The following is a 12,773-nucleotide window of genomic DNA, read 5'->3' on the forward strand; positions in this document are numbered from 1 at the left end:
CGTCTCCGCTGGCCCCGCGGCCCGGCGCGCAGCGCGTTGCCATCGTGCACCCCGCGGTCAAGTGGGGCCCGCAGAAGTCGCCGCTCACCACGGGTGCGGGGCTGCGGGGAGCGGGCGGACTCCCAGAGCGCTAGGAGTGCATCCAGGCGGTTTGGAATGGACTGCCCCGGGAGGTGGTGGAGTCACTGGCCCTGGAGGTGTTTAAGAAAAGACTGATGGTAGCAGTCAGTGCCATGGGCTATTGACATGGTGGTGTTCGGTCACAGGTTGGGCTCGATGATCTCAGAGGTCTTTTCCAACCGAATTGGTTCTGTGGCTAGGGCCGCTAGTGTGAAGTGGACCCGCTGTTAACAGCGGTGAAACCGTGAAATGCGGCTTGCAAAGTACAGGCTTGGATGGAAGGTCTCGGTCCCTCTTTCCTTCTTTGACAACTTCTAAGACAAGGAGCTGTTAGTGAGTGTTGGCAGGCCTGTGCTTTGACTTGCAAATCACTCAAACTGTGTTTTGGACGGCAGAACGCCTCAGTGCAGGCTGGTCAGGGAAACAGCCGGGTGTCCCCCTTATTAGCACGATGTTAATTGCCTTCAGCCATCAACCGCGCTGCCTGCCCAGGTGGGCTGGAGTCCCTTGGCCTTAGGCTTGCCCAGAAGTTGGCTGAAGAGCAGAAATACCCTTTTGTCCAGAGAAGAGAGCGCAGTGAAGGTGAAGTCTTGTATAAATCCTCTCAGGGACTTAGGTACTTTAATGCAGTTACTTAGTGATGCAGTCACCAATAATTAATTCCTCTGTAAGGACATTTTTTAGGATTACTATTAGATTTCTCTCAGAAATCCTTGCAACTAGCTAATATATATGCATTAATCACACACAATTAAGATACATGATGAATTTGATGCTTTCTTCAAACACTTGTCTAATTATGAAGCTGTAATAGTAAGGATTAAAGCATCTTGTAAATTAGCTTTTTATGTATAGAACCAGAATGGTTTGGCTTGGAGGGAACCTTTAAAGGTTTTTGCTGGACCAGGTTGTTCAGACCCCCATCCAACCTGGCCTTGAATGTTTACAGGACCACCACCTCTCCAGGCAACCTGTTCCAGTGTGTCACCACCCTCATTGTAAAAACCTTCTTCCATATATCAAATCTAAATCAAATCTCTTAGTTTAAAACCACTGCAACAGGTCCTGCTAAAAAGTCTGTCTCCATCTTTCTTATAAGCCCATTCTAAGTAGTGAAAGGCTACAAAAAGGTCTTCCCAGGAGCCTTCTCCAAGCTGGACAACCCCAACTCTCCCAGCTTTTTCCCACAGGAGAGGTTGCACCTGTCTGATCATCTTTGTGGCTGGAGGCAGCACTCCAGATGGGGTCACGCCAGAGCAGAGCAGAGGGGCAGAATTTCCTCCCTCGCCCTGTTGACCACACTGCTTTTGATGCAGCCCAGGACACATTTGGCTCTCTGGGCTGCAAGCACGCAATGCTCCGTCATGTCCAGCTTCTCATCCACCAACACCCCTGAGTCCTTCTCAGCAGGGCTGCTCTCAATCTGTCCATCCCCCAGCCTGTATGAATATACTGGGGGGTTGCCCTGACCCAGATGCAGGACCTTGCACTGATTCATGTTGATCCTCACTAGTTTTCTGTGGGCCCACTTCTTGAGCCTGTTCATGTCCTTCTGGATGGCAAGAGACAGGTTATATATGATACTTACTCTTTTATTCCAATTTATTACGTGATGAACCTAAATCTTGTTTAGTTTTATTAAGCTGCTAATTATAACAAATTGTTGCATTGCAGAATGAAGTTTTTAACCTTTTCAGAATTTACCTAAGTGACAATTTTACAACTGAAAAGTAGGTAAAATATGAAGGCATCTTTCTGTCTAAACATACAGAAGAATAGCAATGGTCTTTTTCCATTTATTTAGGCCCTCCAGATGAAGAGCCTGATGTCTGAACAAATGTTTTGGAATGATTGTTGAAACACCACAGACACTACAGGAAATCTCTGTATTTTACAAGAAACATAAACAATATGAGGAGAAAGTGGATCATAATTATCTTTAAAAATATATTACCTTTTGGACCAATGTAACCTATTTCATGTATGTTATGTTTTGCTGTCTAGAGAAACTTGACACATTTGTTCTGAAGAGGAAAAGTTTGGTATATCAAGCCTAGATCTGCTGATCTGATATCCTCGTGTAGTCTTCATGATTTCACAAAGTCCTCAAAAATCATTGCTTTGCAATGTCCATGTTAAAAACTCAAAAGTAATTGATGAACCGGAATACAGGATTCAAATCTGCTGGTTTTAGCAAGTCACAAACCAGTTTAGGTCTGTTATGAATAAGTGGCTGGGAAGTTAACAGCAGGATATCCCATAATTCCTAAATTATTGCTGCAAAACACCGAGGTGTTAATTGTGTGGCTTTGGGCTCATCTGAAATAACAGATTTTCCAGCTAGTTATTCATTTCACTTAGTGAGGAAAAAAAGCTTGGAGATTTCTTTCTTGACAGTACGATTAAAAATTCTTCTAAACCAACAACCACAGAAATAATATATACCAGCAGAAAGATGCTTTGTGTGATAAAATTGCATCAAACTGTTCAGTTACTCTGATTAGAGGTAAGACACTTTGCTCGTTGTGCTAGAAGTTAAAGGAAATACCCTAGCAGAGTTTCAGTGTAGCTTAGTCTTTCCATGTTCATGCATGTATGTAGTTATTGGAGATCTGAGCGGAGTTATGATGGTACCTTGTAACCTTTATTTCTTTTTTCTGTTATTATTATGTTCCTGAAGCTGAATTACAGATTGCCGAAGCCGTTGCTCTTGTAGATACCCTTCAGAACTGGACAGTTTTAGATAAAATAATTATTCCTACAAGAAATCCCAACAAGAAGTTTGTTTTTGGCAAAGGAAACTTTCAGGTTTTGACAGGTAAGGACTGAGATCTTTCAGCACTGCATCACTCTAAATGGAAGACTTTTGCAGCCAAACTGTTCAAGGATAGGTGTGAGAGCTGAAGAGAGGGAGAATTTTGTTTATCCATCATACAGGTTTGCAGACAAACTTGAAAGAATTTTTAAGGTTGCAAAAGCAACACAGAATAGACATAACCCCTGCTCACTGAAAATGTCTGAGGCAACTCAGTCCATAAGTTTATGAGATTGACATAAGTGACACTGATGCTGTTCTTGGTACAGTACTAAATTAGCAATTACAACTGCTCTATGAACAAAGAATATGGTGCCATTTGATGTTCCATGAGCATTCTGCTCAGTGAAAAATGGTTTATAGTCTGGGCATTTTAAAAAGAGGTTGACATTTAACACTGTATTTTGCAATCATTATCCATCTTTTAGAAAAGATTAAAAAATTGCCCCATGTGACAGCTGTCTTCTTGAATGTGGAAAGAATATCTTCACTAACAAAGGTAATTAAATATAATATCAAATCATATTCTTTGCATCAGTATTGTTTGGAAGCTATTGATGTTATGAGAAGTGGTCAGTTAAGATTCTCAATTTGCAAATGTTGCAAATATGAAGCACCAGGACTGAGTTTTGTTGGAAAGAATCATAATATCTACTGCATTTGTCCAGTTTATATATATATATATATATATGTATATGTTTCCAGCTCTTGTGCATGAAATTTTCCAGCAGCTTAGTATAATTTATTACAGACTCTGCTCCCACATTTGCCACTGGCCCTATTTAAAGTGTTGAAAAAGTTACTCAGTGGGGTTTTTTACAAAATGGTGGTGTTAACACAGCTTTTGTTAAGAAGAATGTCAACATTTTGGATTAGCTATGTGCTCAAGTTTCTATACTTGTAATGGATAGCATAGTTTTTTTCCTATGCTGTGGATGCTGAATTGTATTTTGAATATGAGGTGTAAATTCAGAGCAAGCTTATAGTTGAATGTTTCAAATAGTTAAACTTTCATTCCTAGCCCTTAAAAAGAAACATTGAGGGGTGCAGCACACTCCAGTATTTTAACACTGGCAGTAAAACAACTGGTACATGAACCACAGATACTCTTAGACAAGCTGAAATAAAAACTTTTTATTTCATGCATCATGCGGGGTGTAAAGTGTATGCAAACTCTGCAAGCAAACATGAATGCTTTGCTGGTAGTTTTGAATGCTTTCCCTAATTATAAAATGAAGAGATGACACATATCTCTAATAGATGGTTGTCTCAAGTGCTTCCATTTGTTGATGAAAGGGAAGCTTAAAAGGCTTCATTTCAATTTCCTAGTTTTTAGGAAAATTCTTTATTTTATAGTATGAATTCTTTTAGTACTAGATTTGCTAAATTTTTTTTCTTTTCACAAATATAGATCTTAAGAGCAATTAAAGGATTAAAGAAAGTGTTTGAGAACATGTATACAACAATTATTCTGAATTTTAGAGATGGCATAGGGAAACTACTGCATGCATACTTTAAGTGTCTTGCTGAATTAGAGCAAGACTGAGGGGTTTGGGTTGGTTGGGGGTTTATTAAGTATTTCATTAAAAGCTTGCTATTAAATAATTTTCCTGCATTCCTCTATTTGTTTGCAAGTTTTAGTAATCTTTCTTCTTCTCCTGTGTTATCCCTATCCTTTCCCAATCCAGTATTTCATAATTATTTTTTACAAGGATTTAACCACTGACATTCTTGATTCTGAGATACACTGTTAAGACCTGTTGCAAGAATCCATAAAGGGCAATGGGAGGATTCTCGCTGAATTTGATGGGCCAAGACATAAGTTCTACTTTCTAAGCTCTCTTTAACTCCTCTCTTTGTGGTCAACCAAATTTCGACTTTGCATGCTCATAATGATTGTCCGTCCATTGCAATAGAATCCTGAGATCCCCCGAGTTCAAGTGTCCACCAGCTGACTAACTGTACTTGCTGTGTAGGAGTTGATCTAGTGATACTGTGGGGGACAGAAGACATCTCGGTTGTTTTGTCTTACATGGCTAAAGAAAGAACTGGAAGGTGCCTGGGGCGTGCAAGTCTTTGACAGATACACCGTGGTACTTCACATTTTTCGTTGTAATGCCCAGACAAAGGAAGCAAAACTGCAGGTAGCATTGGCTGAAATTCCACTTCTCAGGTACCTCAAGCTGTGCAAATCACATACTCATATCTATACATTTTAGTGACTATTTATTTACAGTAACAAAAACCAGCAATATTTACTATAAAGAAAAAATACATAGGTGTTCAGTGATTGATTAGAGCATAGAATTATTTACTATAATGTCATTATTTTAAGCTTCTGCAGTGCTGACAGTCAAAAACCAGAATGTGTTCAATAATCTTACAAAATGTATTTCTCATGTAAAGGTCCCGGTCCTTTCTAAGACAGAAGATGGATTGCAAGGATCTGTAGGAATTGGATATGTGTATCCCATATATGAAATTGTTGAGTTTAATAAGGAAATCTATAAACAAGGAAGATTAATTTATATTTAAATTTTCCATATGTGGCATTGAAATGTGTACATGGCAGTGGATGTATTAGAGGTATCTTTGGCTCTCTGAAATTTCAGAATAGCAATTATAATTTACTGAGAGAGTTGTATGCTTTTTCAAGCTACAGTTGAGCCAGGAAAATCTGGATTTTTTTTCTCCAGGCTTCTTGCCATGAGCAGGTTTTATTTACAACTCAGTCATTTAGTGGTTTTATTTGTACTGTCAGAATACCACTACTCCTTCACCATTTTTAAGCATTTTAGTATAACTGGATTAAAGAAAATTGCTTCTGCTGCCAGGTCAAATCTGAAAAGTGAGGTGTCTCAGCGAGATCAGCAGAGAGGTGGTTCAAGATACATCATGGGCTCAGGTAAGGTCTAAATATTCTCATGAATTACAGGATTTTTTTCTCCATAGCCTTTAAACAAATTCAGTTGCATCTTATTTGGAGGAGGTCAGGAGGAAAACAGTGTTTTAAGCATCTAATTAAACAAATGTACAAAAATTTATTGGAAAGTAAGTTAAATAATAAGGTTTGAGTCTGTAGTGGCTCAGTAAGTGGTCAAGGACTGACTGCTGCCACAGGGATTGTTTGTAAGTGTACATGGATTTTTTAGAGTGGTTAGTGTATGTTTTATAATTACTTATTCACTTTCTTAGGCAAGAATATGTAGCTTTAGGCGCTTATTTTTAACTTCACAAGCCTTAGTGCTAACTCACTTGATTTCCAAATACATCTTTACAGTTTCCCTTGTAAACTATTCTGCCAGTTCTCCATTTGTATTTTTTCAGGTGAAACATTTCTAGAAACACAGAATCGTGTATTGAAAGACAAAGAACTTAAAATTAGGAATGCCCTGGAGAAACTAAGGAGAAAAAGGGCTTTACTTAGAACTCAGCGCAGAAGGTGTGAGTTCCCGATGGTCTCAGTAATGGGCTATACCAACTGTGGTAAGCAAAACCTCCTGAAATCATAACACAAAAGAGCTTATATTGTCTAATTTTTAATTAGAAACTCTAGCCAGAATCTCACTTGTGTGTGAATAGGCTTCGTATTTTAATTAGTTTCTTTAATTGTGTAATGAATATTTGTCAGTTAGGATATAGTTAGGAAAGCAAATTAAGCTGCTTGGTTTTTTCAGTCCGGAGAAATGCCTAGCACCTATTGTGCCAAAAAGATTTTATATACAGTGCTGAAGAGTGCACTGTTAATGCCCCTTTATATGAATCTCTACGGCTTGATCAGAATGGGTACAGAAAAGCACATGGGTATTTAGATCACCATGGAGGCTTGAGGCACAGGAAGACAATTGAAAGTTGGCTATTGATCTGAGAAACCTGCTTAAGGAGCACTGCAGCTTTTCATGGATTATGTGTAGCATTCTGAGATGTGTTCCTAGGAGAATCTAAATAAAGCTAAAGGGGGTTTTTCTGCTTTTTTTGGTTTGGTTTGATTTGGTTTTTTAGCTTACACAAGTGAATTCTTACACAAGGCATAAATAGAGTTTGGACTAGACACTTTTTTCAGGTTGCATTATCTTAAGACAATTTCATTTTCTTGTTCAACTCCTTTAAAAAACCTACCTTGTACTAATTTTGTAACTTGTATACTCAAAGGTTTGGATTATACTGTATGTTTTTCTTAAATGTCATACTTCCATACTTTTAAAACTGAAGATTCAAATATAAAGATTTTGTATAGACATAATTGAAATACTTAAATTAGGCTATATACTGAGCACTTCAGTGATAAAATATGTGAAATATTCATTGAGTCAAATAAATGTCTCTAGTAGTATGTTCATGAGGAAATGCCCAATAAAGGCCTCAGCCTAATAAGGTATATATTATTAGTGCTTCTGTTTATTTTTTTATTTAGCAAGTAAATTATTTTATTTGACAGCAGAAGCACTGGGGAGTGTGTAAGTGCATGCTTCCTAAATGCTGTCATGGCAGTGCTCTTGAGAGAGTCTTACAGCTGAGAGATGTGGGTAGGTCACTTTGCAGGTCAAATCAGTCTTTGATCATCTTGTGATTTCACAGCACAGCTGTAGATACCAGTAGGTGATGACATACATGATCTTAAACTGAATTCCAGGTTATAAAATGTAAGACTGTCTTTGGATTTCTTACCATCATATAAAAAACTGATCACAAGCTACAATTAAACGACTAAAATAGATGTGAAGATATATGTTACATCATACATTTCACCTGAGCCTTGCAAATTAAATTTTACTTGGAACAAGCCATTAAAATCTTGTCCTTTTTTTATTTAATTAGGGAAAACTACTTTGATCAAAGCCTTGACTGGGGAAGCAGGACTTCAACCCAGGGATCAGCTGTTTGCCACTCTGGATATTACAGCCCATGCTGGCTATCTGCCCTCACATATGGCAGTTATTTATGTTGACACCATTGGGTTTCTGACTGATCTTCCACATAATCTGGTTGAGTCCTTTTCAGCTACACTAGAAGAAGTGGCTTACTCAGTAAGTAGTAGACTATAAAAATTGAGAAATAAAATTAATTTCCTTTTAGATAATCCTCACCCCTTCAAAACAGGAGAAGTTAATTGACATGTTGTTCTTAGCAAAGTATCTGGCTGACTATAGTAATCTCCTAAGATAATGATGTAAGTATCTTAAAATAAACCAATTTTCTTATACTTTAATTATGCAGAACATACAGATATTAAGAGATTTCAGAAGGGCTTATTGGGAGTATATGTGTCCTCCTCCATGATACTTAAACCAGATAAACCGGATTTTTCTGATTAAATATCTGAACAGTGCATCCAAGTCAGTCAAAGCTAGCTTTCCTGGGAGTTAAAAATTAAATGGAGCCTCTGAAATGATCTGATTTTTACTTAGGGTTTCCTGTAGAACTACAAGTGGGTGATTGTGATGTGATGCAGGCAGCATGTAATAAATATAAAGGTACTTTTCCAATTATTTTCTCATTAAAGTTATTTTCCTGTGTTATAACAAAGTGTAAAGCTGCATAGATACACACAGATATTTAAACAAAAATCCTTTATCATAAAAGGTAATGAAATTCAGTGGTAGCTAGATGCCAGAATGCTGCTAAAGATCAGACTTCACCATGTAATAGCAGGGCTTTCAAAAACTGGCTGAAACCATCCTGTTTGTCACTAACTTTGAAGTGTTAAATGAAAGGCAAGAAATTTACTTCTAATTATTTTTCAAAAGTTTAAAGCAATGTCTTGAGCAAAGATGATGAAACAATTTGAATGCAAATGTTGAGTTTGGTTGCTTGGTTTTTATCATGGCAAACGTGTATACACTTGAAACTGGTAACTTTTGTATTAAGCTTTTTAAGTGAAGCACCAGTAATAGTATCCTGGGAGCTAAGCATAAGGATAATCTTCTATATTTTGAATGTAAAAACAGAATTACAAGTTACATGGGGGGTTTTCCTTTTGTTTTTGAAAGTTTAGCAGCTATGACTCTTCTGAAAGTTTTTTTTAGAGACCACTCTTTTTAATCTCCAGTGTTTTTGAAGCCTTATTGTTACAAAGCCTTGGCTTTGAAAAAAAATGGATCAATTATTTGAAATCTGATTCTGTAGCTAGCTTGATTGACAACATTTGCTTCAGGTTTGTTGGAGGCAGTTTGTGCTCACTAGCGGTGAAAGACTAAGCTGCTACAGATTTTCTTCCATCATGACCTAAGAAACAGTAGTACTGTTTTAGTAATTAATTTTACAGTGCTAATCTGCCAGTGTATTATCCAATAGAGAGGAAAGTATTTTACATGAATTAGCAATGCAAAAATGGTATACAATCTCTACAGCCTGGTAACAGGTGTTGTATATTGATCTTTGCTAGGATCTGATCGTTCATGTGAGGGATATTACTCATCCAGAAACCATCCTCCAGAAAGCAACTGTTCTGTCAGTTCTGAGGAATCTTAATCTTCCTAGCCACTTACTGGACTCAATGGTAGAAGTTCATAACAAAGTGGATTTGATAGAAAGGTAAGCAAGAGATGCTAAGTGTACTTAAACATTTCTTATGTTCTGGAAGCTTTTTAATTCTTAGTCTAGAAAAGAGATCCCACACTTCAGAATATATTTAATAGCATTTCTCAATATTCTACATATGTAACTGTGGTCTGAAAATGAATTGTCTTTTAATTACCAAAGAAATCACTTGAGTCATACAAGAAGTAGACTCTGTAGAAGGTGTCATTATAAAATAACTCAGTTAAATTGTCCATGCTTGGAATATTATCACAATCTAATCTTCATTAATAAATGTGCTAGCAATTAATTTTCTTTCAGGTATAAACCCACTGAAGAAAATGCTTTAGCTATTTCTGCTCTGCATGGGCATGGTTTAGAAGAACTGAAACAAGAAATAGAGAAAAAAATACTGACAGCAACAGGGAAGATGATTCTAACAGTTAACATCAACTTAGAGGGACCTCAGCTAAGGTAAATAATTCTGAATTGTATTAAGGACTTGGAGAAATATTAAACACTTAATCATGCATGTCTTAAACTTTTCAATTCATATCATACTGATTTGAATCTGCATTAAGAATAACAGAGATAATTATCAATGTTTTGTGACCTGTTGACAAAAAATAGCCCTACTAGATACACTGGAGAAGTGAAGCAAAGCACTTCATCTTTTAAAATGTTATCTGGATAGGAACCTTTTGACCTAGACCAAGGCTCCCATTTTGTGCAGCGTGTCATACCTTTAAGATACCTTAATATGCTTTTACATTTACAGTTGGCTCTATAAAGAAGCAACAGTTCAGGAGGTGGAAGTCATGCCTGAAGATGGCACAGCCAGGGTGAAGGTGATAATCAGCAGTTCTGCTTTTGGCAGGTACAAAAACCTCTTTCCCAACAGTCAGATTTTCATGTCATGAAACTGCATCCTGTTCCAGGAGAAGAAACTGATCTCCTCAAGATGATGTGAAATGAAGTGAAGGACCTGTTGGTCTCACTGCTGAACAGTTTGTTTTTCTTTGCCACTTGATGTTTTTGGCGCATTTTAGAAATGGACGCTGTTTCAGAAAATCTCCATATGGAAACAGTAAAAGTTTTGAGCTTAACTTTGTCAGCAAGTACCAGGACAGCATTCAGTTTTTTATGTTAAACCTGTTGTTGGCTATAAGCTGCGGACCTCAAACACATGGAATGGCATCTGACTTAACCTTCAAAAAAGTACCAAGTTTCTTGTATCATATAAATAAAGATTTTTACCGCCTTTTTCAGAAGAAAATAGTATTTATTATAGTTAAAGTGTTTCAGATGGTCTTTGGAAAATGAAAGTTAGTAAACAAAAGATAGTTGGTTGTATATAAATAATGAAGGTAAATATGTGCTCAAGCAGAATGCATGAATGTAAGTAAAATAACTGCCATGTCTTATTGCAGTGAAGAAAAAAAAAAATCATAATTAAGGCATTGAATAAAGTTAGCTGTGAACATCTTTTACCCATACAGTTTTCTTGCCTACACTTAATTTATCCACAGTGCCTATTACTATGTCAGTTCTTGGAGAAAACATTTAAGGTACAGCAAACCTTTTCACAGAGGAAAAGAAAAGGAAAAAAACCCACAACCACAACAGATCCATTACTTAAGTTATGAATTACTACTGGGAACCAATAAAGCAATATCACAGAAAGGAGAAACCAAACTATTTCACTCCATATTACAGAGGGAGATCAAGTTTTATTAGAGTAACAAGGGTACAAAAGAGGGCACAAAAGATAGGCAGAAAAACTTCTGCAAACATTAGCAGAGATCTGAATTTAGCTTTTGCATATAAATTGCATCTAAAAAGTGAGGTATATGGATGACGTTGCATAGTGAACTTTACACAATAAATGGTTTTATTTTAGTCCTGATGCTTGACGTTTCTCTTGCTTTCATAATCATCTGTTATTGCACAGTTCATTTAGAAAAACAATTAGTATTGGGATGGGAAACAGCATAAACCTCTTAGTTTTGACATGTGCAAAAACTAGTTAGTGAGAGGAAAAATAATTACAGAGCTACTAAAATAGCTAAATAAAAGACCAGGTGCGAAACCCCAAATGAGCATGACAGAAGCCAAGAATCTGTATTTCTAGGGCAGTTTAAATTAAGATCAGGAATTTGTTTCCTCTGTGTTTATTTTCATTGTAAGGCATACTTTGGCAACACCTAGTAAAACTTTTCATTGCCACAGACAAACTGTGTAAGGGCCTAGTTTTGTTATCTTTATCCCTGCAGAACTTGCATGATGAAGTGTGCAATTACAATTACCTCTTACACATCCTAAATAATTTTGTGGCTACCCTGTAAGGGAGCTCACAAATGATACTCAGCACTTTGGTGTATATATAAAATAACTTCAAATTGGATTATCAGCACAGCACCTCTGATATATCAAAATATTTTTTAACTGTTCCTTTAGTTTATTTAACACAAACTATGAAAATGACAAGTCAATGTCAGACTGATATAAAAGAGTAAGAATTTGGGTTGCAAGTACTGCAGAGTATCTTCACAATTATCAGAAAGATAAAATATTACCACTAAATCATGCAGCTACTGACATATTCCTCCTTCTTAGTACTATGTAAAATAAGACTGAGTTCTTGGGACTTTCAGTATTGCCAGCTGCTACAGAATCAAAGCACCTCCAAAAAAATTGCACCAATACCATAGTTCTCTAGAGACTTCAGCAAGGTACACCTGCTCTCTTTTCTGTCCAAAGGCCTCAAAACCCTGGTGATGTTGAGAGACCTTCTCCTACTGAGCCTTGAAAGCATTCCTCATTTAAGTTAACTGGACATTTATGGGATTCAGGATGTTTACAGCAGGGCACAATAAATGCAGACAAAGCCTTTTCAACTTTTCATAGATTAAGCAGAGAATTAAATGCTATTTGTTCCAGTTCACTTTGACAGTGCAATGGAGGATTAATTTTTGTGTTAAGTTCTATCACATCTTTGACAAAATCATTGTTTCCTATAAAGTCTCCAGCAATGATGTTAATACTTTTTTTTTTTGGTCCTGGATACTGCTTCTTTATCCAGATTTTCAAGCATGGAAGACTCTGGAGTGTCATTTTCTTCAACGATCCAAATGGGTGTACGAGAATATACCTTAAATTTTCAGTGAGGTTAATCCCTGCTACAAAGAATTTTCCTGAAACAAAAATCAGAAAGTGACACATTAAATGTTCTTTTGAGAAGAAGAGACACATCTCAGCACTGCATTAGCTTCACATCTCATTCCAGTGGGGATCATTAAAATACTAACTTCACACTCTT

General features: G+C 36.9%; 2 protein-coding genes across 3 annotated transcripts in view; one reads left to right on the top strand and one right to left on the bottom strand.

The window, feature by feature from the left end:
* Nucleotides 1–2: 2 nt before the first annotated feature.
* On the top strand, nucleotides 3–10,948 carry GTPBP6 (GTP binding protein 6 (putative); the record flags this gene model as incomplete). Its single annotated transcript, XM_008629363.1, has 10 exons — nucleotides 3–93; nucleotides 2,801–2,938; nucleotides 3,364–3,434; nucleotides 4,978–5,108; nucleotides 5,770–5,840; nucleotides 6,263–6,421; nucleotides 7,754–7,962; nucleotides 9,321–9,469; nucleotides 9,776–9,928; nucleotides 10,233–10,948. Coding segments are annotated over 10 exons (1,314 nt in total), but the record flags the coding sequence as incomplete, so codon positions are not given.
* Nucleotides 10,949–11,164: 216 nt separating this feature from the next.
* PLCXD1 (phosphatidylinositol specific phospholipase C X domain containing 1) overlaps nucleotides 11,165–12,773 on the bottom strand; it is a 19,321-nt gene continuing 17,712 nt past the window's right edge. For both annotated transcript variants that reach the window (XM_017728573.1, XM_008629338.2), the window contains exon 7: nucleotides 11,165–12,648. In XM_017728573.1, coding sequence (XP_017584062.1) covers nucleotides 12,356–12,648 — 293 coding nt within the window. In that variant the 3' untranslated portion in view covers nucleotides 11,165–12,355. The remainder of the gene's footprint in view (nucleotides 12,649–12,773) is intronic.

The sequence above is a fragment of the Corvus brachyrhynchos genome, unplaced genomic scaffold, assembly GCF_000691975.1.
Source record: "Corvus brachyrhynchos isolate BGI_N302 unplaced genomic scaffold, ASM69197v1 scaffold92, whole genome shotgun sequence".
NCBI lineage: Eukaryota > Metazoa > Chordata > Aves > Passeriformes > Corvidae > Corvus > Corvus brachyrhynchos.